Genomic DNA, 27,696 nt, shown 5'->3' on the forward strand with positions numbered 1-27,696 from the left:
GTGCTGCAAGTTTCAGAGCTGTAATGTGCCAGTATAGACAGTGCACCAGTGCTGGGAACCACGTCCCTTTTGTAGGCGGATTTTTTAGAATGCTGGGAGAGCTTTTTTCCAGTGCTGTGCCGCCACTACACAAGCCACGTTAAAGTGGTGCCGGGGCAGCGCTTTAACATTGCCAGTGCAGACAAGCCCTCGTGTGTGTATATATATATATATATATATGTATGTAAGTGTGTTTATATATGTATGTGTATATATAAAATTGGTTTGTTAGGGAAATTGTATTGGTCTCGCAGGAACCAAGGTGTAACATCGCCTCTTAGACACCTGCCAGAGCCAAGTAAATGAGCAGCTGGGAGGGTGTCTGGGTGTCCGCTTCCTTGGACCCTTTCAGTGAGCCATGGATACAGCCTGTTTCCCTCATTCAGTCCTCACTCTATTCTCTGGTGTTAGGGAATGAAAATTTCCCACACTCCCTTGATACCTTTCACTTGGCTGTACGAACAGCTGGAGCTGGAGGAAACCTCAAACCCTCTTAGAGCAAGGAGAAATGGAAGAAGAGATGTAGGAATGTTTTCAGCCCGTGCCTATCCCCGCTCTTTCAGGATTGGGGACTCTGTTTGTGTCTTGGGGCCCCCCAGAATCCTGCTCAGAACATGGAAAGTAATGGTGGAGGAAATGTGGGAGGAGATAATGACCCTCACTGAGTCCTGTGTACAGGTGGAATAGGTATAGAAAGTAGAGGGAGTCTTAGCTCCACAGTTGCCTCCTTCGGATTAGGGAGCAAAACGGAGTAGGAATAGAGCATGCATGGGGTCAGGTGGGCCCTTAATCCCTTTGACCAGGGAGCATCACCGGACTGGTTTTACAGGAAAGGGGAAATGATGGGGCCCTCACTCCTCTGCTCCTCCATGCAGGGGTGGAGAGTCAATATGGTTCCAAAGCCAAACAGGAAGGGGTAGAGTATGCTGATACTAGTGCTACGGTCACCAGCAAAGAGGAGAGGAGCAAGCCCTTCATTGTGGGGGCATACCTAAGTGGGGCCTGATTGCTCTGCTATTTGTGCTCTTGCAACTACTGTTAAAGGCATTTGGAAATGAACTTGCATAACTGATGGGATGTTTGGCCCTGAATTACTCAAAGGTCCCAACGGCAGTCTGTGACCACTTCTCTGTTAGTGCCACTCATGTAAACCTCAGCAGGGGAGGAAAAAAAATATTTACTGGCATATAAACTTAAGCAAAACCAAAACAAAAATGAATTTTGGGTGAAACACTTGGCAAACAATACACATTTATGTAGTACGTTATTTACAAATAAAGACTATTTTGGAAATGTTGACAATGTCCTTTTTTAAATGGCAAAATAAAAAATATCTGGCTGTTTAGTGCTAGATGCCAGATTCAGCCTTGTTAAGTAGATGCAACTCTACTGACTTCAGTGGGGTTTAGTACACTTGCACCAAGCCTGACTTTTCACCAGTCTCACATTCCAAGTGCCAAAGTAATTTTTTAAAGCTTCCTTTTCAAAAATTTATATTGGAAAAAATATAAATTTGATCAATTTATTACATAGAAAATCTTAACCAAGAATTCCATGAATAAAAATCTTTATAGCACTGGTGTTCAGTTTACAATATCAAGATTATTTTAACTTGTAGTAGCATGCAGCTTTATGACTAGTCTTCATAATGAAACATATCTCAACTTGCTTTCTCTCTCTTCCTTTCTCTTTTAAGATGGTTTAGCCTAGAGTCCAAACAAGGGAAAAGAACTAAAGACAGAGGAGAAATCAAGGTCAATATTCAGTTTATGAGGAATAATATGACAGCAAGCATGTTTGATCTGTCAATGAAGGACAAAACAAAATCCCCCTTTGCTAAACTGAAAGACAAAATGAAGGGTCGAAAGAATGATGGGACGCTTTCGGATACATCCTCTGCAATCATTCTGAGTACTCACATACCTGATGCGAACATGGACGTGTCTAGTAATGAAATACAAATAAAATCAAAACCAAAAAAACCTTTCCTTTTGGGACCTCAGCGATTATCTTCAGCTCATTCAATGTCTGATTTAACTGGATCACATGTGTCTTCAGAAAAAATGAAATCCAGCACAATTGGCCATACACACATTTTCAGAAGTCAGTTAGAATCTTTTACTTCTGTTGACGAAAGTGGTAAGTAAAACATGTTTTTCTTCATTTTAGCCATTATGATTGTAGTCTCATTGCAATCAGTGTGAAAACATTTAAGAATCTGTTGCGTTTAGTGCATGCTGTAAATTCCAGACAAAAATGTTTAAAATTATTTCTCTGTACAGTAGGTTAATTCATAGAAGTCTTGCCTTTTTATTTAGATCAGTAGGTGATGCCCATTTCCTGTTTAAATGTTGTTGCCAAGAAACAGGGAATAACCAGCTTCTGTGACTGTTTAATTGACCATTTTTTCTTAAGTTTAAAGCATACAGTAATAACATTACATTTTATGTAGCAATCCAATACAAAACATGGTTTAACTGGTCAGAAATGTTTAAGAAAAAAATAATCTGATCATGTTTTTTAGAATGTCCAGAAACTATCACCAGAGTAACTCTAATGTAGATAAAGAATTAAAAATACTTTTAGTTGTGCAAAATTTCTTTTAGAAAATGACAAAAATGTATTATTCTACAACTTCAAACTAGTCCCAACCACCTTGTGTGTACAACCTAATTTTCATATCAGCGGTTCTCAAACTTTAGCAGCCCAAGGACCCCCATTTTGATTTAAAAATTTTCACAGATCCCCAAGCCGGCTTCTAATTTTCCTCGGGAGTGCTCAACCCCTGCTCAGCCCCAGACCCTGACCCCACCCAACCTATCCTCTGCCTTTGCCCCTCCTCTTCCCTCCCTTGAGCGCGCCCCATCCCCACTCCTCCTCCCTCCCAGCGTGTCCTGCATGTTGCTGATCAGTGGGGCCAGTGGCCTCAGACATGATTCGCAGACCCCCCTGGAGTACCATCGCGGACTGCAGCATGAAAACCACTGAGATAGAAAATAAGTGCTTATTGCAGAGCATATGGATTCCTTAAAAATTCCTTAACCACATACTGGGGACCACAACCACTTTGCTTTTTTTAAAAGCTCAGTAAAAATTGTCTCTTGAAATTAGAACCAATTGCAAAACTTCTAAACCTGAATTTAATAAGATGAGCTCTCCACTGGTCATAAAGTGTGAGGTAATATCTCACTGCTTATATACTAACAACAAAATTGTTTGCAGGAAGTCTAAAATCTCCACATAGGAGGACATTAAGTGCTGATACTTCTAAAATGAACCAGCTTGACAACACAGCTGATGAAAGTGAATCAGCATCTGAAGCACAAAATGACCCCTTTACAAATGTGAGTGCGTCATTGCCCCAAAAGTTTGCAACGCTGCCAAGACAAAAAAATCCATTTGAAGAAAGCCCTGCATCATGGGACCAAAACATAAGTCTGTTTTCCAAGCCTGTTGAAATAAAAAAAGAAATTAAGAAAGAGAAAAAGGAGAAAGTTAGCCTTTTTGAAAGAGTGACTGGAAAAAAAGATGGCAAGAAGTTGGACAAACTTAGTAATGGAGGATCTGACAGTGCATTTGAAAGTCATTTGAAATCACCTAGTGCATTTGAAAGTCATAAGGAGAGTTTTGATTATGATTCACGTAATCCGTTTACAACAAACTTCAAGCCCACAAGCATGTTGCCGGCATCTAGGTAGGTTTTATTTTATTTGGACCTGATATCTTGAGCATGTTATATAAATGAAAATGTGTTTGTGTTCAAGTATATAACCTTTGTGCTTTATTATATATGTTTATACCACTGCTCATTCATTTGTAAGTAAAAAGGATGAATTTCTTATATACACCTCTACCTCGATATAACACTGTCCTCAGGAGCCAAAATTTTTTACCGTGTTATAGGTGAAACTGCGTTATATCAAACTTGATTTGATCTGCCGGAGCCTTCCTCCAGTTCTCCCCATCTTAGTACACTCAGAAATCTCTGGGTACATTTCCCAACTAGAGGTTTAAAAGGCAAGGTAATGTAAATGATAGACAAATGCACTTGTCTTGCTTAAATTACAAAGAAACCATATACCTGGCCTCATGCAGCATGTATCTGAAGATTATCTGATAGAACGTCAAGGCTGAAATGTAACTTTTGTCATTTACACAGTTTAAATGGAGACCACATGAAGAATGTAAAACTATTGTGAATGTATGTTGGTAGGACAGGGTCTGTTTTTCTCAGGCATCAGAATGGCTGACAATTAAGCTTTTAATGTTGAAGGAAGTGTATCGCCTTTTTGAATGTGGGACTTAAGGTTTGAGGTGGTAGATTTGGTTTTGGTTTTGACCATAGCTGACTGGAGATTGGGATGATACAAGTTTTTGTCTGTATCAAGTGAATCTGAAAAAGACTGGCAATTTGGGGGCGGGGGGGGGGAGGGGGCTGATTTATTATCTAAGATACTTGGAGCACACATACTCAAAGGTAATTAGGTGGCTAACTTCCACACACACACATACGTGAACTCTTGGTGGGTCTACCATGCCTCTTGAAGTTAATGCGAGTCTTTCTATTGACTTCAGTGATCTTTAGATCAGACCCCATGTTAATCCTAATTCATTTAGTTTGGCATTTTTGATTAAACAACAATAATTTGAGGAATAGCATTTCCTGGTAGTATAGTTAATTGTTGGCTAGATGAGTTCCTGGAAGGAGGTTTTTGTTCATCACCTAGACAATCCATTAATTGCCCACCTTATTGATCATCCTTGCTGTTATAAAACAATACATTATGAAAATAAAAAGTAATTGTGTTTGCTACTTCAGAAGTGGGGAGAGATGTCAGTAGTTTGCTTACAGCACCTATTTGTTTCCAACAGTTAAATGGATGCAGTAGCCCTTGGGAAAGCAGGATTTCGTTTTCATTGTTCTGGTAAGCTTAATAAGGGTTAACCTGTTAGAGAATTACAATAAAATCAGCAAGAGTAAGAGATGTTGGAAATATGGAGATATAGGAACTTGTAATTTCTGATAATCTCAGCTCAGGCAAGAGCTCTTTCTGTACCCTTGAGCAAGTCATTTAACCTTTCTGCTTCAGTTTCCTTATTTGTAAAATAGGGATGATGCTTCTGTACCCCTTAAAAATTTTGTGAGGATATTAGAATTGATTAAGGGCTTTGAAGATGTAAAATATTATGTAAATGGTAAGGGTTATTTTCTTCCTCTTTTATTGTCTGATGTAAATGTGCATTAGAGACTTCTGTGCTAACTTCTTGATGTTTGAAATCTGTTATGGCCTTACAGTAAAAGAAAACACACTTTTTGTAAATGTTTACAAATCCATTAGTTCCAAGGCATTTACACCATGCAGCCAATGAAAAGTCACTAAGCATACAATATATGCTAGTATTCTTTGTCATCCTTTAGCAGTAATGGGATTTGTCTTCATAACTCCTAATGGACTGCTTTGAAACTTTTGCCCTATATATTATATTGCATTCATTATTGTAATTGCTCCCATTAATTGATAGAGCTCTCAGGAGGTTGATCTGTGGACACCAGCCATGTTGTCTTTATACTGAACATACCTAAATAAATAGATATTTGTTTTTAAAAATAAAAATCCTTCATAAAATGACCAAACCTTTGTGCATCATTTCTGTAAAATTGCTTGTTTAAAAAAATACACTACAGTAGGCTAATAAACTGATGTGAAAATTTCTCAATTTACACCACTTGACAGGTGCTAAAAGAAAAGCATCTTTAATTCTAATGTGTTGTTAGGACCGCTTTAGAGAGATTGTACAAGTTATTAACAAGGTCCTCTGAGACAGGAGACGGGTAATTAACAAGACCTACAGAAAGAGTTTAGGTAATTAATGAGCTTCTGGGTACTGGACACAGGGTAACAAATAGTCCAATAGTTAAAGCTGACAGGTTGTTACTAGTATGATCAAATGGCAGATTTAGGAAAGTGAATTGATAGATGTCTGTGAGCTTTCTAAGAATCATTTAAAAATAACTCTTTAGATTATATTTCCATGACAGAGTAGTCATTATAATGGTAATTCTACACTTACAGTTCAGGAGCTAGTTGAGATTGAAATTTCTTTACAGAATATCAAATGGATGTAGCACCCCAAAAGGAAAATGACATACTAAGGAGGCATGAGAGGAATTATTACTAAGTGGTATATATCTATAATCATTGTCTATTTTAGAAAAAAGTCAGTTAAACAGCTGAATAAACCTTCTGTGAACTAGATGTTCTAGAAGCTGAGCAGACTTTGATTGAGTTAAATACATATATAGTAAAATAAGAAGAGCTTTCTCTCCTCACATGAGTTCTGATCAAACCACTCAGAAAAAATAAGAGAAATTTGGTTACTTCCTTGATTTCTGGTTTCTTATAAAATACTTCTATATATTGTGTATTTTAAGGAAAGAGGAAGGGAAATACAGAAGTGGAGAAGGAGGGAGTATTCAGATCTCAATAGGATTCTTTGTATATGCATTTAGATATACCAATCTGTTGGCCATCCACACAGTTTTGGAAGAAAAATACTATCAATTTGGTCAAAGACTGTTGATGTGGAAAGGTCACAATAGCATATGGAGGAGTGGAAATTTACCCACTTTTTTTGTTGATTCCAAAAGAAAATGTATAGTGCTTAAAATATGTGTTATTCCCATACTAACTTTGTCACCTCTTTTGTGTATTACATTAATACTGTAATATTAACATCTTTACATTAATTGCATTCAAAGAAATACTTACAAAATTCTTCTAGAAATTGAAATCTTATTTGAATATATAACATAACAACAAATACAAATAAAACCTGCATTCCTTCTATCCTGTCATCTATAGTGACAATTTATTGTGTTTTTAAATATTCTTTTGCTACTTCAAACACACCTAAAAGGTGCATTTAAAAAAAATAAGGTTTTTATTTAATAATCTCCATCTGTTTTGTTTATCTATCTTGTTTTGAGAACCATTCCCAGATTTGACAGTGTTTGTCCCTTCAGTGAATCTCAATGGTTTTGCATGCTCATCATGCTTAACAGTCAGCCCTGGCTGTTGCTGGGTGTCTGATGATGATGGCTTTCTCTTTACAAATACTTCAATTAATTGTGAAAGTCTGAAATAACATAGATTTTTGCATTGCTCCTGTCTTCCTGAGCTCTCATCACTGTATTCTCACCAAACAGCTCTTGCCATCTCTTCGTTTTCAGATGCTATTTCACAGAACGTAACATTTGAGAATCAGATGGCACAAAAATTACAGGAATTTTGAGAGCATCAAAGGGACCAGAACATACTGAACTGAGGACAAAGAGCAGCACATAGTATATTTTCAGGCTTTAAAATTTCATTAAAGTTTCATATGTGTCACTGTTACTTCTCAATTTCGCCCTTAAGCATGATGCACTAGGGCTCTCTTTCTGCAATAAGCTCCATGTGCGTGGACCCCTGCTCTTGCACAGAGCTCTTTACAGGAAAGGTGTAAAGGAGTGCAATGTTGCTTATTCCTTTTAAAGGTTACAATGCATCTCTCTTCTTAGCTGCTTTCCTTCCTGCACTTTGTTTAGAAGATCCTGCTTCCAGAAAACCCATTATTGTGTCTGCTGCAGTAATGAACTCTCTCTTAATGTATTTGTCTTTTGTCAATCATTCACAAAGCATAGGTGTGTAGGCTACACTGTTCTGAATTTTTTTTCTTTTTCCTAAATTTTTAAAATTTCTTCTCTGTTATCAGCTGCATACATTGTTACTGTATGAACTTTAACTTGGATGGCATTTTATTTATTTTCTTCACTTTCCTCTGCTGGTATTCATGAGATTATAGCTAAATTGCCATATTTCTAGTTAAATGAGATTACCGGTTTGATCTCCTAACCTGTTGAGAATATTATGAAAATGATAGAATGAGTCAGTGTATTATACTATAGAATTTTAATATGAACTGTGAATTCAGTATGTAAGGGACCAGTCTGACCTTTTTCTGACGCACAGAACAAGTACAGTGCTCACAGGAGCAGTACAGGATTGCCACCCTGCCAATGTGCTTAATCTCTGATCTGGAAGGATCATCCCTTGTGGTGAGAGAGTAGTTACATCTCCATCATGTCTCTGTCTTGACATTTGAGCTAAACCTCCAGCTGTGATTGAGGTTTTGTGATGTGAACATGAATGAACTCTGAACAGGGCTGAAACCACCAACCCCCAGGCCATCACAAAGCAACTCTTCAATAATTGGGTCACTACCTATGCTGGATTGGAACAGTGATGGACTCTTACGGGATATTCTATTAACAGTTTTAATTGGTCTTGAGTTGAGTAAATTAATCAGATATCTCTGGTTAGAATACCTATTTTATAAAGACTGATGGTGCTTAAAGTTCGTGTTACTAAATAATTACAAGATTTTTAAAGGCTTTTACAGTCTTGTAAATGCATATTAAGGCATATAAAATCCTTTGAAATTCAGTTCCTGTGCATATATAGTAGACTCCACTCAAAGCAGAATGCATTGGCTATTCAAGTCTTTAAAAAATTGTAATTGCTTTAGGTTATTTTCTCAAATTTCATTTATTCAAGTGAAGTTGTTTTTTAATTTAAACCAATGCACAAAGAATCTAAAACTGATAAACTTCTTTTTTTTTTCTCACAGATGTAAAAATAAATTAATAATAGAGCTAGTTCTTAAGTCTTCAGAAATAGTTCTTGAACTTGAGATTTTAAATACCTAATTTCAATCTGGAGTGAATTTTTCCAGCTGAGTTATAGATCCCTGAATTTGTGCTTTATAATTCAAGTGCTTACACAACCTAAACTAGAGTGACCTGAATGATCCATAGTACATCTCTTGAGGATGAAACATCATTAATAATTTAGCTAGAGGACCATCTGTTCAAAACTTGATGTCTTAGCTTGATATAAAAATGCCTAATAAAAAGAAAAATATTTAAATGCTTAGAAATATTCCCTTTTTATTTAAGGTTATTGTCAGCCAATTTTGCTTATAGAAACTGTAATAAAATTCAGGCTGGCATATAGTACAAAATCACTGCAGCTTTATATTTGAGGTTCAAATAGTCTTTTAATCCCTGTGCAATTATTCAATTATTGCACTTGCATGATTAATATTGTAGTAATCTGGAGATAGTGGTGCTTACATCTAGTGGTTGTATTCAAAGTGCAAGTTAACTTATTTCAAGGTACTTATATTTGAAACTACCTCTAAGGGCTTGTCTACCCTTAAAAACTACAGCGGTGCAGCTGCACCGCTGCACTGCTTCAGTATAGACACTACCTATGCCAAAGGGAGAGGGGTTCTCCCATTGGTGTAGGTAATCCACCTTCCCAAGAGATGATAGCTAGGTCAGCAGAATTTTTCCTTCAACCTAGCATTGTATACCCCAAAGGTTAGGTTGGCTTAACTACATTGCTCAGGGGTGTAACATAGCTGGCTTGACCTAACTTTTTAGTGTAGACCAGGCCTGAGAGAGTTTAAGCCATCATCCCAGAAGGACCCCTGTGCATGGCATACCACACTTGTTCTTCTTTCAGCACTGTCAGAAAGCCCCATTATGCATCTTGGATCTGCCTTCAACCCACTGTAGAACTGACTCTTCGCTGCCATGTAACTTCTGCTGCAATTTACACATGTGCAAAGTGGGGGTAAAACTACCATTCTCAATTGGCATTTTACACCCACTTTTTATTTTCTTTGCACACATGTAAATGGCTACATAAGGTACACAGCAGTAGAGAATTATGTCCTTTATCTTTTGTTTATAAATATAACAAGGTGTTATATAAGGTGTTATAAAATAATTATATTTCATGGTTGCGCTTTTTCAAAAGAAAAAATGTAATTTCAAATCACATAAATTGTACTTCTTTTAAAAGAAGTATTGTTGCAGTTTGCATTAATATTAATCCCTAAAAAGTATTTGTTTGGAGTTTTCTAAGTTACTAAGAAAAGTTCTTGACCTATATTTCACTTCCACCTCAGTCTGTTTTTCTCTCTGCCTCTATTCAGCAGCCACTCTTTTCTTTATAAATGAATAAGCAGGCTGTTAGTTGTGATAGAAACTCAGTTTAACAGCTGACAGTCGTTTAGTACAATGGATCAGATTAAGACCAATATCTGAGAACATTTGTGGTTTATTGGTTAGAACACCAAAGGGTCTAGGTTCCGTTATCCGATCTGTGGAGAATATTTATTATGTGACTCAGGACAAGTCACAACCACTTTTCCACAGTTCACCAATCTTTAAAATTAGTCTAACCCCTCGTTGAGAGGGTGACGTGTGGTCTAAGTTTTGCAAAGTTCTTTGGGTTCTCTGCATGAAAATTTCTATGTAAATATAAAGTTTCATTAGTAACATGATTGGTATAGCACTTAAGCCTTGACTATACTGCCACTTACAGCGCTGAAACTTTCTTCACTCAGGGGTGTGAAAAACACACTCCTGAGCGATGCAAGTTTCCGCACTGTAAAGTGGCAGTGTGTAGACAGTCCTGGCTCCAGCGCTGGTAGCTATTCCTCTCGTGGAAGTGGTTCCAGCACTGGAGCCGTGACTACACAGCCATGTTAAAGCGCTGCTGCTGCCGCACTTAACATCACCTGTGTAGATATACCCTAAATTAGTTATATAGTAAGTGCTCTTCCAATATGAGGAAAAGGTTCCTGCCTTGAAGGGTTTACAGTCTAAGGCCCCAATTCTGCAATGAGCTCTGTGTACAAGACTCCTTGAATCCGCAGGGAGCCTCACACTGACTTTAATGGAGCTCCATAAGAGTGTAAGAGACTGCTCGTGCATAGCTTATTGTAGAATCAGAGTTTCTTAACTCCTTAGCATGAAAATTCATAGAAATGTTAACAAAATAGAATGATGGCAACAACAAAAATTCCTGGTATCATGTTTGCAGCCTTGTGGGTCACACAAACTCCAGAAGGCCCTGGATGATTGCTTTGTGGCAGGACAATTTATATAGCAGTGAATCCCAAAACGTTGTTCACCAGAAACTCATTGGGAAGTAGATCACAATAATGTGTCCAATTCATCCTTCCATAGGTGCCATATTGCACTGTGATTCTCCCTAGGAAGTGGTGTCTGCATTACTAGCCTGTTATGGCTGGTAATATTTGAAGGAAAGTTAGTGTCATTAACTATATCATCTGCATTTATTTCTTTTTCCCCTGCTGTATGTTGGTAGTAGGATTATATTCATGTATATTTTTATGAAAATAAATTTACAGTTAATTTCAAGTTCATGAAACTTTCTATTCTCTTTTTTTTTTTTATTAAGTAAGAAAGGTGCATCACTTCTGAGTAAAGAAACATTCTACAGTCCAAAGATTTTGGATAGGAGTGATCTACTTCAACTTAAAAATGCCCGTGTTAAGTAAAGTAAAAAAACAAATTGGTGTAACTTGCAAATTACCTGTAAAATGTGCGTTGTATAACATATGATGAAAGCACTCACTGAGCTGTGTTGATATTACATTAACCAAGAAGATTTTAATACTTTGAATAGTAAAGACTAATGTAAATACATACTGTATACTGAAAAGTTATATACAGTAGTGATTGTATAATTAATCTGAATAGTGAACGATGAGTATCTAAAAAAGCTCTTGCTCCTTAGGGGAAATATGATTTACATACAGTATGTTAGAAGTGTTTGCCACATACTCATTACAGTGTTAAAGTAAACTGCTCCAGCTGTAATATTTTTAAATTAGTTGTATAACCATTTTTTAAAACATTGCTTTAATCTCTAGATATTTAGAAACCAAGTATTTAAACAGCCAATACATCTAATGTTTTATTTGTTTACCATCATAAATTTTCAAGAACATAAGTCTCAATCATAAAACTGATCAGAGTAACTTAGAAAGGACTATTCAAGTAATGTACAACCACCAAACTACCTAACTCTTTCCAGGTGGCTGTATTGGAAGGAAAATTAGGTATTTTATATCACTGGGATTAAATAAATGTATTTAACTGGTGGAAAAATCATACACACATGATAAATTAAGTATAAAATAATATATTTTTATGGTTGTGATGCAAACCAAGACAACCCATAAAATCATAACTATGGTAAGTCTGTCTGTCTTAGTTTATATCATTTTTTCTCTAGTCACTTTTTTTCATTGTGACAGGACTTAAGGGGAGTTTCAGCTGTGACTTCAAATAAGTTAATGTTGAAGTCAAAGTAATAAAAGCCAGGAAATTCAAACAGGTTTTACTATTTAATAAAATTTAGATTCTAAAAAATAGTTGCAGTAAAATAAAGGGTCTGATTTAACCTGATAAAAATAACAGATATAAATAATATAACCCTTATGAAGCTAGCTGATTCCCAGGTGAGTGACATGGGAGAATTGGCTAATTACTATGCTAGGTAGAATTTTCTGTGCTCAGGAGGGAGCTTGGGTTTCTGGAATTTGAATGTTAGACAGGTCTCTTGATTGGAATATGTCTCTTCCTGCACCATTTCATGGCAGCTGATTCTGCTCTCCTCATTGGCTTGTTCTGCTGACATAATTTACTTCCCTTGTGCTAAGTCATGACCCCTCTTCAGGAGAGTAGAACTGATAAAGGGGTGTTTGCATTGAGACACCAGGCATGAAACATTCATGGAAGCCAGCATGGGACCTGGATGTAGAGTCTGACGATATGGCTAGCAGTGGAAAATTGGGAAGAGAGCATGCTGTAGGCAGTGTGTGCAGTTGTTGGGTGTGGTTCTGGCAATCTGGAGTCATGGAAGGGGTGTGAAATGCCTTGATTCCTTTAGGGTGATGGACGAAATAGGAACAAGAAGGTAGATGAGCTTCCTTAATGTTCTGTGGATTAAGTGTCTGTTTCTCACCATTGTGCTTAAATACTGTACATGTGGCATGTAGGACTTGTCTGAAACTCCTTCTACATCAAAAGTTGGCACAGCTCAGGGCAGTGACAACCATTTCAAACATCACAATATTTTGTTGCTTTGATGATGAAAGCATAGCCTTTATTGTGTTTTAACAATTTTTTGTACTTTTCCCCTTTTATTAATTGTGATTTCCCACCCGTAGGAAAAAACACTTGATCATTCTTTCTCATTTGAGTGTCATCAGAATGCTTTGCATTATACATTCATAAAGAAAAATGTGGTCACTGCCTCAAAGTTCTTACGGTCTAAGATACTAATCCTGCAAACATTTACGTATGTGTCTAAGGTTATATCTACACTGTGCATCTTACAGCGGCACAGCTGTGCCACTACAGCCGCGCTGCTGTAAGGTATTCAGTGTAGCTGCTCTTTGTCGGCAGGAGAGAGCTCTCCTGCCAACAAAATAAAACCACCCCCAACAAGGGGTGGTAGCTTTGTCGGCGGGAGAGCATCTCTTGCCCACAAAGCGCCGTCCTCACCAGTGCTTTTCATGAGTAAAACTTTTGTTGGTTGGCGTGTGTGGGTTTTTTGTTTTTTTTCTGCACCCCGACCGACAAAAGTTTTACCAACAAAAGTGCAGTGTAGACATAGCCTAACTTTACTTTCATAAATAATCCCATAAAAAATTTAATTGGAATAACACCATTCTGACACACACATGCTAAAGCCTTGTCTACAGTTAAAAGCTTTTCCACTTTAACTATGCTGACATACTTAAAGTAGCAAAAAAAACCCAACAAATCCTAGTGGAGATGCCATTATACCAGTATAACAAATATTTATGCTGGTATATCTTATTCTGGTTAACGAAGCACAATAAGGCATTACTGGTATAAAGCACCTTATTCTAGTATAACTGTGTCTACACTAGAGCTTTTACTGGGATAACTAAGCTAATTTAAAAAAAATTCCTTACTAACATAATTCTGCCAGAAAAACTTAAGTGTAGACTGGGTCTTAAGTTGGAGGTACCTTGTTTGTGGCAGATTGTTGGGTGGATTATCATTGAAAACACTTCATAGGAGTAGTGTATTACACGGGAGGGATTTGAAAGAAGAGATTAAGGTTATTTTACCACACAGGATTGGAGTTAAAGGAGCTACTTGGATCAAGGTGCTAAAAAAGAACAGAAGGAATAAATAAGCAGTGTTTAGTAGCAGCAGAAGTCAGCTGATCTACCAATTATCTCTTTCTTTTTCTTAGGCGTCATTGGGCCCAATGTCATCTTAATGAAGCTTATTTTAATATCTTAGTCATTTTGGATTATAATGGCAATTTTAAATTATGCTTTCCGTACTATTCCTACTAAACTTAATAGATAATTTACATTCAGATCATGCATGCAGTGACTGAGCAATAGTCCTATTAAAATTGATTTTTACTTTGCATGTGAGCAGCGGAATGCCTTTCTAATAGCCAATACGTACAAAATGCATTGTGTGAAATAGTAACCGTGCATACACACAACACAGTTTTGAGGGTGGTGACGTGTGAGCCAGAAAAAAACAATTTAACTTTTGGTTCCCAAGATGAGTTGGCAGAGTTGTTTAATTAGAAAAGACACATCTTTTGTCTTGTAAACTGAGCAAAATTAGTTTTAAAGTAAATGAGAAACAATAAATATAAAATACCACAATGCTAATTTTTACAGTCACTTTTGACAGTGGAATCACACTTAAAAAACAAACAGAAAAAATGCTTCCAAGCTGTGAACATATTTTTGTCATGTTTCCACAGAAAAACTTCACTGCCAATTTATCAAACCCTGGGAAAAATAAGGATAGGACCTTAACTTTTTGGCTATGTTGTGTACTTCTACCATTAGAAGAACAGCAAAACTGATGTACTTTGTTCTTTCATCAGTCAGATATACATATTATATAGAAACATGTTGCATTGGTTACATCAGTGACTGCAATTAAAAAATCCGAATGGCCTTGTGTAGTTAAGGAAAATTTTCTTGAAGAGATGGAAAGGCTTATGGTCAATACAGTATTTATATATAGTTTAAAGGAGTATGTCATTTTGTTTCTTTTTACATAATTATAATCAAATACGATAATAAATTAAAGTTAAGGATGTGGCATTATGAAACAAAAGAAACAAAAAGAGCCCAGTAACTTCAAATACACAACACATGCAGAAAAACCTATATTTGCAATTTTGGGATATTGTAGGGTTCTCAGTGAGTTATGAGTACAGCTGAGAGAGTCTGGAACTGCTCAGGCTCACCTCAAGTTGGAAGAGCTGGCAGGAAAGCATGCTAGGCTCAGCGAGACAATGGAGCTCCCAAGTTAGTTAGTTAGACCTTCTCATTTAAAAAAAAAAAAACAAGGTTTCAGAGCACCTGTTTCTTCCTGCTTCATTCGGAAGGAGACTATTTCCCACTTACGTCTTAAAACTTGAATAGTGTGTGTTTCATTTGTAATCATATTTGTGTGCAATTGCAGCTAACTGCGTACCAAACATAACATTTGCTAATTTTATAGATGGAATTAAGATGTCCGCAGTGTCATAGTAAGTGTGCACATTTTTCAGTTTTAAAAAAGTCAGTACTCCCAATAGTTTACATTTCTAATTTCAAAATACAGATTTCATGTACAGTGATTGTTACCCATTCTTCTTTATTTACTATTATGGAAGAATATCTCAGAACTTGTTTCACAGGAACGTTTAAGTTGTTCAGTGCTATAAAAGATCTTGCTTCCTTAACCTCTCAGAAACTCAGTTGAGCAGTCATTGTATTATTCTGTATCTTGTCTGACATGAGGAAACAGTCCCAAAAGAAAGGTATCCCAAATTAACGCCACACTTCGTTAAATAAAGACATTCTTGGTTTTCACCAGGCTAATTTGATCCAGTTCAGTTAACTCATTTTTTTTGTCCTCAGAACAGATCACAAAAGGCACCCATGAATGAGTAAGTTCATCATGTGTTTGACACATCAGTGTGAGACTAAAAGGCAGACCTTGTGGGAGGGTTCCTGCCTTTAGATTTGTAGACAATACCCGATGAAAGAGGCCCCTCATTCAAAACTGTTCTCTAGTGAACAGGACAGAATGCCTCAGATCACTGTACAAACAGGTATAATAGAAATAACCCAGAACTTGATTTCTCAGACACCTTTTCCCTCACAATTGTGACTGTTCATGTAATCCAGTCTTTATGTAATATTCTAAATATTGCAGTTGGTTCACTGGGCTTCAGTATAAACCAAAGACCAAACTTTCCTTTTGCTGTATAATTGCAAAATACTTGCTACATAAATAGGCTTGGGAGAATTCAATGTTGTTTTTTTTATAATTTGGATGTATTATATCACTTCTTAAACATTTTTTTCATTTTGTATCCATTTTAATTTTCACCATTGCAGGAAATTATGGGGGGAGGGCAGTAGATAATAATTATTTAATAACAGTCAGTGTTGAGATTCAAATAGTTGAAGCTTTATAACCATTAAAACACAGGCTGTCAATATCAACTGAAAAAATATACAAAACTCTAATGAGTTTTCAAGCAGCATTTTTTCTTACTTTGTCTATCTGTGAATTTCTGTGTTAGATGGAAATACTTCTTCCACTATGTGTATCGTGAAATTGACATTTACCAATAAAAATATAATCCTTCCAAGCCTATATATAAAATATGCCCATTCCACTCTTCCATATCAACTACATATATGATCAAAGGTTTATAGGTTCAGCAAAGGAAGGAATGGACAGCAACAAAATAGCCATTAATTATTTTAGGTTAATTTTTTACATTAAAACTAAAAATGCAGTACAGTGTTTTCATAACTTTAAAATTGTTCTTTCAGATGCTTGTAATAACCTTTCAGTAGCCTGAAATTGAAATGTTTCATTACCAAATTTAATTTTCCTTCTTCATGCACCAGCTTGTTTAATGTATTCATGAGTACTAGACTACTGAGATTTTTTTTCTTATTCCTTTTAAAAATTAAAGGTGAATTCATTACTCATGAGCCAAGAAGGTTTTGGATTGATCAGAATGGTTTGATACAGGTTACATGCAAGCAAGCATTGAGAAGGGTCCTTTTGCAAAAACTCTGCCTGCAAGCTTCAGCCTCAGCACTTTCAGTACATGTGTGCATCTGTGCTATATATAATCCTTACAGTCATACCAAATAGTAGATTTTGTGATATATAATATAGGGATTGAAAATAATACTGTCAAATAAATATAATGTATTACTATAATCCAGAATCTGAACCATTTTCCAGAGAGTAAATGTTATTTCAGTAATCATTTTTAACAAGTATAAAAGGACACAGATGCATTGGTTTTGAAAATTAAAATATATTCAGAAAATTATATACATACATGCCTGCCACTTTGACAATGGCAACTTTTTAGTATTATCCATATCAGCAGTCTCTTGTTTTAGTTAATTTGGGAAAATTTTTAAAATAGCTATGTTTTTATATGTGAATAATTTAATAGGTTTGAGTGGTTATTTATTGATCTTATTATGCTTCTTTTAAAGCAAGTTGCTGTTTATATTTGTACCTTGTCCTTTAGTTTGATCCATATAAAAACAGATAAATACGCTACATACTGTCCGATGTTAAATACTTTCTTAATTTTGATTAATTGTAACCAAAGCATTCTAAATGTGTGTGCACTGTTGGATCTCAAAAAATACCTGTCTATGACTGCTGCAGGGAGTAGGGGAGTTTGGGGTATGTGCTAAATGAAAGCATTGGGCTGCAAGAAGTTCTGTGGGAAGTTTACTAATGGGGATTTTGGAAAATTGAGCAAGAGGGGTGAGGAGCTAAAAGAATTGGATCAGAATAAAACTAGTAGCAGCAATAGTGTTGAGAGAAGAAGAAAAGCTAAACAAGTAGTGTAAAACTGGAAGGACAAAAAAAAATTGCCCCATGTTAAATAAGAGGTAGAGAGTAAGCATTGTTAATGTGAGATGGTTTTTTTCAGCCTATGAAATGAGCTAGTGATTTCAACTGAGTTTCTGAAAAGCAGATCTCCAATAAAAAGACACCAGCAAAACTGGCACTAATTGGTACCTTTGCAATGACAATTTCAGTTTAGAGATGTATGACCAAGTGGACATTGAAAATTTTATTAGCCTCTCACCCACAGATATGATCTTTCTCAGGTCAGAGTTGAAGCATAATGACAGTGTAGTATGTGCAAACTGCGACTTTGATTATCTGAAGTTTACCTGGTCTGTGTCCATAGAGAACCTGAATTTCCAAGGCTATCAGTTGAACAGTTGAATCACTTACCAAAAAACAAAATAAAACAACTATCTTTAAAAGGCTTTTTTCTATTTTTCAATGAAAAATTATAGCAATTTCATGTATGTTTAGAGTAGAAAACATGATTTAAAAAAATACAAATGTCAGTTTTAACTTGATCTAAAATTATAGAGTTCCAAAAAATGCATTTTGTATACTACTGCAGAGCAAACTGTTGAATTACCATTTGCAACCATCTTCCCAAATCCTTCATTTCTGTGTTTAATGGTCAGTATAATTATAATATCATGATTTAACTCTAATATATTTACAGGTTGTAGAAGCATTGCTTACATATTGTTTTATGAAAATTATCTTTGATTTTGTGTCTTTCTTAAACATTTTTGAAGTCAAGAAATTATGTGAATGTTTCCACATTTCATATAAGCTATTTTAGTAATGTTGACATTAGGTACACAATGGTGTTTTTTGTTGATGAGTACATACCTATAATATTTTGTTTTTTGTTATTCCCCTAGTTTTACTATGAATCCTGCAAGCATTGAAGACCTCAGGAAAAAAAGGGTGAGTGACAGTGTAATGGAGATCTATCAGTTCTCCACCTACTTGGTGGCTGAAATAGACTAAATAACCAAACATGGTTTTTATTAACTTCTAATATGAAAATTTTAAAGCCTTTCCTGCTTGTTTTATCCAGTAATTCTTAACGAAAGTCTCTCTTTCCTGGTCGGAGACTGGATTAATTCAAAGGAACTGAAAAGAGATTTAGAGACCCAATTGGCAGAGTATTTGGAATAACCACTGAAGTTATAGTGTAGAATAGATCTTCCCAAGGGAAGTAGTGAGACACCTTTTGCTTCAGCCATTTTAAAATAAGTTTGGACAAAGCACTAAAATGTGTTGCCTGGCAAACAATCCTGCATTGGCAGGGGATGGACTAGATCGACTAGATCAGCGGTTCTCAAACTGTGGGTTGGGACCCCATTTTAATGGGGTTGCCAGCGCTGGCTCAGACTTGCTGGGGCCTAGGGCAGAAGCCGAAGCCTGAGAGCTTCAGGCCAGAACGGCGGGGCTAAGGTTACAGGTCCCCTCCCTGGGGCTGAAGCTCTTGAGCTTTAGCTTTGCTTACCCCCCATTCCCCGCCGCCACTTGGGTGGGCTCAGGCTTCAGTCCCCCGGTAATTTTTGTTGGGAGAAGGGAGTCGTGATGCAATGAAGTTTGAGAACCCCGGGACTAGATGACCTAACAGGTCGTTTCCATCTGTAAAGTCTATGATTCTTTATGAAGGACAATTTTTAGTGGGCTAATCAAAATGCAAGTCAAGGAAAATGAGTAAATATGGTTAGAAATACAAATAACAAATGAAGAACAGCAATAAGGCCTTGTAATAAAGAGACTTGAAGTTATTCTTTGGAATGGTTGTTTGGCCCTAGAAATAGCAAAAATATAGTGTGTACTAAGAACGAACAAAGAAAAAAATTCCACACATTTACTATGCAATTTCTTTGTATAAAAGAAAATATAATCTTGCTAGAATTTGTTTTGTTTTATAAGGAGATCAGATCTTTAAAAGTGAGTTTGTTTTCCCTCTTAAAAAAATAAGTTGCATCGACAGATAGGACTTTATACTGTTTGTATTTTACTGTAGTATGTAAATGACTTGCAATAACTTTTGATGTTTCATAATAAATGCCCAAGTTTTCATAATGTAAGAAATTGGTGGGAGATGTCAGAATGTATGAAGGCTGCCTTTGATCAGATAGTAAACTAAATTCTACCAGGCAGTTACTTAATCTCTGACAAAAAGCAACATCAAAAAATTGATTTAACTTAGCAGCTATTGTCTGTAAAGTAACCTTAATTACAGTTTCTATGTGCTTGTAAATGTACTACCCCAAATCATGTAATTTATTGTTGGTAAAAGCATCGTTAGAATTCTTTTAAGAAATATAATGTGAATTATTTGATTTAAAGGTAATAAAAGAAATCCTTGATGTTGTGATGTTTCTTTGGAATACCAACTATCCTAAATGTCAGTTGCAGGATTCTGAGGTGGTGTTCATTTAATGCAAGATATAATTAAAAGGAGAAGACACTATCTTTATACCCCTTAGTTTTTGAATGAAACTATTTGAAAAATTTTAATGTTCATGATAATTGTTAAGATATTTGAAGTAATTTATATTAGATTCTGCAATAATAGGCCTCCACCAACTTACATTTTTTTCTTCCCTTGGATGTAGTGTTTAGCAATTAAGTTTGTATATCTTCTACTCTGGTGCCAACACCTGTCTCTGAAAGCAATGTTTAAACAGGAGCAGTAGCCAGTTGAAAGGGCAGCGTGAGCTCTTTAAGGCCTAATTAAGAACTGAAAGGGAGATGAAGCATGTAGGACAAAAGATGTGAAAGCAGCTGAGATGATATTCCCAGAGCAAAATTCCTCATTAGAACAATAGGGAGATGATCAGAGAATGCCAAGCCTTTATGTTATCTCTGTAGCTCTCCTTCAGTTGCTGTGGATGTCAGTTTGTACCCCAATACATTTGGTTACCAGGGCAACCCTTCTTTAAATATTTTGCTATTTAAAATCTTTTGCTAAAATTTAAATTTTATAAGATAATTATCCCATAGTAAAACTTTAGTAGCAAATTTTTTGAAAAGTAAAAATTAGATTATTCCTTAATCCTTTAACATGCTGTGTTGCCTAAATGTTCAAATGGAAAATTAAAACCAAAATGTGAGTTATCCCCATACTATTGGCATCGTCCTTTCCTTAAGTATTAAAACATACTGATATATAGTTGAATCTTTATTTTTCTTTAGCTGGAATTTTCTTGTATATCTGCTTCTTAAAACATACATATTATACAGAACATTCTGGGAAACAATATTTAATAGTTAAAACATCGTTGCATACTGGATCTAGGTGTTTTCCAAATATAAAATTGAGCGAACCCTTTATTTTTAAACATGGAAGCTTTAGTAATTTTTTTTTCTGAGATGTATGAAGTATTAGTACTGTAAACAGAAACATTTCCTTCCTCAGGGTGGAAGAAAATGTGCAAGATACATGAATGACCAAGAATTGGAAATGCTTTCTATTCTGTACATATTATTGGAAATGTGGTACTAAATGATTTGTAAGTTTCACCAATTTAGGTATTTTTATGAAGTGGAAGAAATTATCTGCTATGATGATTTTTTAGTGTTATAAATTGATGATAGCAAATTAACCGTTAATGACTAAATACTGATGTTTAGCTGAAATTCAATCTTACAGAATCAGTCAGAAATCCTAAAATGTTTAATAGTGCCAAGAGTTACTAATAGAAAACAATCAATGGAGAGAGGTTGGTTAACTTGTAGCATTCCAACTGATTTGAAATACACCATCACTTTTAATTAGCCTTACTTGAAAACTTTGGCCACCTGCATATTTTAATGATGAGATGGATGCAACGTGTAAATATTGAGCTGTGCTGAAATGAAAAGGAGTGAAGCAGGCTACTTCTGTATATATCTACTGCTCAGTATGCTTGCTGATTGTGCCTGATCTATCATTTTTAATGAGAAGATTCAAATGTAAACAAAAATTATCTCCTAAGCAAGAATTATTTCACCTTATATTCAACTGAAAGGTTCAGGATTTGAGAGGTTAGATTATTTTACTTAATCAAATGTTTTATATCTTTAAATGTCCCAGTCTCTGAACTAGATAAACTCATTATTATACACATCTAACAGTGCTATTATTTTCATAAACCCACTCTTGCTAATTATCCTTTTCTTAATTATATGTTCTCTTCCACCCCCAGTAGAAAATAAGGCATTCAGGGTTATAGTTTCCTGGATCATACATTGCTTTTATTATGGGAATTAAACTTACTCATCTCTGTTAATACTTCTACACATAGTGAATGATCAGAGAGCATTGCTGAAAGTTGTTTTCTCTTGCTACTTAATTTAGAATTCTATGCTGCACGTGCTTTTTTCAACTTCTGGTAGTTCTCCTTTCAATTATGACAGCCTCTTGTGCAGCTTTTTAACTTCACCCAAAATATAAAATAAGAAGTTCTAATACACAATAAGCAGATATTGAGGCCAGGACTTGGAGAGCCTCTGAAGGCCAAGAATGGAACATTAGAGACAGATGAGTCCTGATGTCATTAAAAAGCTAGATTCATTCTTTGCTGTAGTCGTCTCAAAAGATGAACAATAAAAGAAAAGAGGACTCAAAATAGTGGTGGTAATGTTTGAGTAGTCAAGGGCTGTCTTACTTCTTCCCCTTCTTGGTGGGTCAATCACTTAATGGGCATTATTACTATGGGGAGAAGCTTATTTCAGGATGTGAGGTGTACGCTGCTTGAGAACAATATCATAAGTGACTTTCTGTTTCATAACCTCTCAACTAATTCACAATATTGGATTGTCTCCCATATGTCTGCTAAAATGTTGTGATGTTTTTCATTTATAGGATGGAAATCCTTTTGATGCCACTGCAGGGTACCGTAATCTTACATATGAAGAGGTCTTGCAGGAGCTGGTGAAACATAAAGAGCAACTTAAGAAGAAAGACACCCATATCCGTGAACTTGAGGACTACATTGACAATCTTCTTGTACGAGTAATGGAGGAAACTCCTAGTATTCTCAGAGTGCCATATGAACCTTCTCGAAGAGCTGGCAAATTTTCCAAAAGCTAAGGCAATAACACTTCATGGTTCTTTTTGTTGAATGTGTTAATGGAAGGACATTGCACTACACATTTTGATTTCCTAATTTTGTTCTATTGTCCACTCCTTTCCCCTTCTGAGAGATTCAGCGTTTTGTCCTCCAAATACTAGCAGGGACTGTCAAAACTAGTAGTCTGCTATGTTTATTAAAGAACTTTGCAAAAACAAATAGGAGATAGAGTAGATGAATTTCTCACATTCCTTTTTGGAAATTACATTTAGCTATATTTTACTTGCAGTACTGTAAATAATACACTTTGAAAATGTCCATTCAGTTGTTTTACATGATAATTTACTCCTAGCCCTGTTGCGGTTTGATACCATATGTCTACATTTACTACTTATTGATACACTATTATGCAAAGTCACTCTTTTTAGTATTACAGCATGCCATCACGGGTGTCATGCTAAAGTCTGTATGGTACGTTTTGCCGGATGTGAACATGGATTGTTGCAATGTGATATTTCAGTATAGTTAATTCTCAGCATTTATTAGAGAGAAACAGTAGAAACAAAGAGGAAATGCCATATCCTGTACAGTACACTTTGTTAAGAATGTTTTAAAATATCATGTCAGTTCAACAATGGCATGTATTTCAATCGGTTATTTTCACACTTAAATTCTGGATTTTGTGTACAATGAACATTGAACTTTGAAATCCGTAAGTTATAAGCTAATTATGATATGGGGTTTTTGGTGTAAAATTATTGCATGCCTTTTTATACATCAAAATAGTGTAAACAAAATGCTAATAGAGTCAGAAGTAGGACGGAAGAAAGTGGATAAAGAGTTTAATACTTTTTTCACTCAAATCCTACAGCAGTAAAAAAAAGTTCAGAAGGAGAAATAAGAAGACTGACTTAAAGAGAGATGATTCTGAAGAATTAAAGTGACCCAATCTCAAGTTGGGTTTTTCATGTGATGCATCTTTCCTTTGATTTCCAAGGCTCCTAGGAAAAGGGTGTATTGCTTAGGCATGCCTGGAGTATTTCTCACAAAGACTTAAAACTAATAAGAGGAGGTCTGTATTCCTTTTCAATCATTTTAAAGGTCTGCTTTTACTAAGGCTGATGGAAGAGGTATTTTGAATAAGCATGCATCTAATCATTTATATTTGCGTATAATATTGTGTACAAAAGTATGTACTCTTTCACACATCAGCCAAATACAGTACTCAACTTCTAATGGGAAACAATGGTGTAAGAAAAAAATCTTTACTAATAGCCACTAAATTATTTTATTTTAATTGCCTTGTAAGTCTTAAGTGGATTGTCTGTTACTGTGAAATTCTGAGGTGTATCAGAACTTATGCAGGAGAATATAATAACATTGGATTTAAGAAGTTAAAATTCTTGGTTTGGAAAGAAAATTTTGTGTGCAGGGTGGCAGGATTTTTGTTTTTTGCTTTCTCCATTTGTTCTTGTAAACTGCTTATTTTTCTTACACTGGCATATGGTGGGCTTTTCTGAGGAGGAAAAAAGCCTAAAATTAATTTCTGATTTTGTTGTTGTTATAAAGAATGAGACTTTTTTTTCATGTTTACTTCAAAAATTAATAAATCCATCTTGAATTGTTCTGATTCTAGACACTATGAGATAAACCATTGGTATCAGAGAGCTCTTGACAATGTAACTATATGACAGCAGTATTGCATTGTACTCAGAAGAAAATTATTTCTTTGTACAGTGTAAATAACTTTTCACTTCTTGACTTTATTTCTTGATTTACTTTGCATTCTCCAGAATGACATGGGGCGGTACCTGGGATGGGAAAAAGGATGGATTGATTGATTGTACCAGGTTCATAAAAAGTGTTAAGTATGAAAGTCCTGACCCTGTGTTGGGATTCATTAGCATAAACCATTGTGCTTGGGCGGAGCCACAGTGACTACAGTGGGGGGACTCCTGGTTGTAAGGTTCTGTGTTAGCAGATCATGTTTCGGGATTAAGGCCTGATTCACTAAGTAGTTGCTATTAAGACCACCCAAGGATTCATCAGGTATTGTACCTCATAAACTAATATGAATGTTCTTTTGTCTACTTAAGTCTAAATGACTCAGTTTATTGTAATATATTTAAAGTGCCAAAGCATATTAAGTTACAGTTCATTTATTGCTGAGTTAGTTTTTGCACTTGAAGGAGATTTTAATTTAGAAATTATACAAGGTTGTCTGTCAATTATTCAGTATTCCCACAAAGATTCTCAAACATTTTAGAGTAGTTTGGCTAAAGCTAATGACTTTTATATATATTGGGGGAAATGTGCCATTGAATTTGAAGCTGAACTCCACATTAATTTCAAAAATCACTGATGCTATGCGATCCTAAGTTTGTAAGGTTTCTTCTCTCATCACTGTCTTATACATATCAATGGGAGTTTCACAAGCAAACGAGTAGGAAAATATTCCATAATGAGTTTCAACTTCTGCAAGCCAATCTATAGTTATTAAAATTAAGCATTACTGTATTTAGAACCTTTGAAATCATTTCTATTAGAATGTTAATGTGGAATATCAAAATGCATAATTGGCTAAAAGTAGATCATTTGACATTTGCATAGAAGAAATGATAAGCAGATTAAAGGTAGCAAAAAGATCAATTTTAGTGCATTAGTGAAGAAATTTAGTGCCGTTTTTAATGTGCTATCTAGTTCTTTATCTGATCTGTAACTGAATAAAAGCACCTTTTGTTTCTCCTAGTTTATCACAAAAAGGAGAAACAAATTTAGCTTAGAAAAAGGTACAGTTACTAAAATATGAAGAATGAAGCATGTACAACTATAAAAATATTTGTACTGTGTGTAATTTAAGGTACGAGTTACTTTTGGTTCAATTTTGGAAAGATATTAAATGCACATGCTTTTCTGTTTTAAGTAGGGTTTTTTTTGTTTTTTTTTAATTATTCACATTTTCTGGGAATTTTTACAGGTTATTTTTTCAAGGACATCTTCACCGTAAAAATATTTTATGGACTATGCAAAATTTTCCAATCAAAACACTTCATACAAAATATTCCATACATGTATAAGACACAAGGAAATCTCTGTTGATTTTACTCTTAAGCATAACACTATAAAAGCATCTTCTAACAGTTTTTGAATCTGTAATACTTACCGCACACAATCCATCTTTCAGTACTCTAAAATCTAAAGATGAAAACACTGGCAATCCACACACTTTTATTGATCTTTTCTCTGAAAAATTAACATGAAGCTTCATCAGTATATGTACTGTACTTTGAAATATTCCTTTGAAACAGCTCTGGTACTAGCAATGTATTTAACTACTTTCTTGAATGAATATCAAGGCCATATTTTAGAGTTGTAAATATCCAATGAACTTCTTGCCATTCAATAAGACTGTTTAATATTTATGTATTACTTTTTGCTGCTGTATGTATGTATGTTGATCTTGGTTTTTCCACCTACCAACGAGTGTAGCATTATCCATAGATTACATATAACTCCATCTATTGCTGTTGTCTGTAAATCAAGACTAGTCGTAATTTTCCAACTATGAAAATGATGCCTTGTATTTGAAAGGGTTCTACAAATGGGGACCCAAATAGAACTGAGCTCATTAGTAACCAGCTTACATTATTTAGCTGTAAGGATGTTCTTTCTTTAACTAGGTGCATCTTAAATGAAACAGAACTGCTGTCTTAATATTTTTACTGCTGCACTGGAGTTTTATTTACACCTATAGCTTTAAAAAAAGTTGTCCTACACCAAGTTTTTAAACTAAATTCATGCTTTGTTGCTGTTTGTGTATCCATAACTATGGTAGTTATGGTAGAGGTGTCAGCTGTGTGTTTTTAAATGGTTATAGGTAAAGCCTCTTGATTCACTTACTCTCTTTTGAGGTAGATGGTGAAGGATTATAGCACTGCTGTGTTCCTGATATTAGATTTAAGGCTTTATCAGCATTTCCATTCTAAACCCCTGTTTTCAGGGATTTATAACTTCTAAATCTAGATACAGTCGCTGGAAGTGTTTTTAATATGCAATAGGTGGCACTTTAATCTGTTTATGGAAGAGTTGGGAGATTTATTTCTGTTGAGAAAGGCAGAGACAGCATTTATTTTATCTTTCATAATTTGTATGTTGAAAAATCCACTATATTTGCTGTTAAGTGTATTACAAATGATACATTCACTCTTCTTAGAAGCTTCCAGGTGGCTTGTATTATGTTAGGTACAATAAAATGCTGAAGATCCAAGTTATATAGGAGGACTGTAAAAGATGTGAGCATTACTTAAAACTAAAGGGTTGATTTGTCTCGTGCAATGAATGGTAGCTTGTATACATTTTTTAAAGTTACAGATTTACAACTGTATGGACCCGTGACAACTGTATACTTACGATATTGCATGAAACATTTTTGTTATATTCTGTGCACTAGGTGTTGAACTCTCTTTAGTTGATTAAAATATGTAATCTTAATATATGAATTTATTTTCATTCAGTATTGCATGTGTAACACTAATAAAACACAGTGCACTACAGCAAATGTCTTGTAGTTTAATGTGTCTAATGTGTCCAAAACATGCAAGATTTCAGCGTTCTAATCAAGTGTGTAGTTTCAGGACATAATGGCCATGCTTTCGAGAATTACAAGGAGTGTATTTTCTCAAGGACAGTTGTAAATGTATTTCATAGCTGCTTGGAAACTTCCTCTTAGATACCCTCTTGAGAACATAATTGTTGAAAGAGACCTGTCTTGTTCCATTGTGCTGT

The 27,696-nt window shown here is 35.3% G+C and overlaps 1 protein-coding gene across 2 annotated transcripts in view; it reads left to right on the top strand.

Annotated features, from left to right (window-relative positions):
• The window catches only part of RAB11FIP2 (RAB11 family interacting protein 2), a 42,935-nt gene extending 15,488 nt beyond the window's left edge, over positions 1 to 27,447 (top strand). Inside the window, exons 2-6 of one of the 2 annotated variants that reach the window (XR_006581238.1) lie at positions 1,736 to 2,178; positions 3,262 to 3,733; positions 4,912 to 4,964; positions 18,748 to 18,793; positions 22,704 to 22,758. Coding sequence is in view for 1 of the 2 variants with exons in the window: in XM_045025279.1 (XP_044881214.1) it covers positions 1,736 to 2,178; positions 3,262 to 3,733; positions 18,748 to 18,793; positions 22,704 to 22,931 (1,189 nt within the window). In the remaining variant the exon portion in view is untranslated. Of the gene's footprint in view, positions 1 to 1,735; positions 2,179 to 3,261; positions 3,734 to 4,911; positions 4,965 to 18,747; positions 18,794 to 22,703 lie in introns of both variants that reach the window. The other variant, XM_045025279.1, reaches the window with a different exon arrangement.
• The last annotated feature ends 249 nt before the right edge of the window (positions 27,448 to 27,696 follow it).

The sequence above is a fragment of the Mauremys mutica genome, chromosome 7 (assembly GCF_020497125.1).
Source record: "Mauremys mutica isolate MM-2020 ecotype Southern chromosome 7, ASM2049712v1, whole genome shotgun sequence".
NCBI lineage: Eukaryota > Metazoa > Chordata > Testudines > Geoemydidae > Mauremys > Mauremys mutica.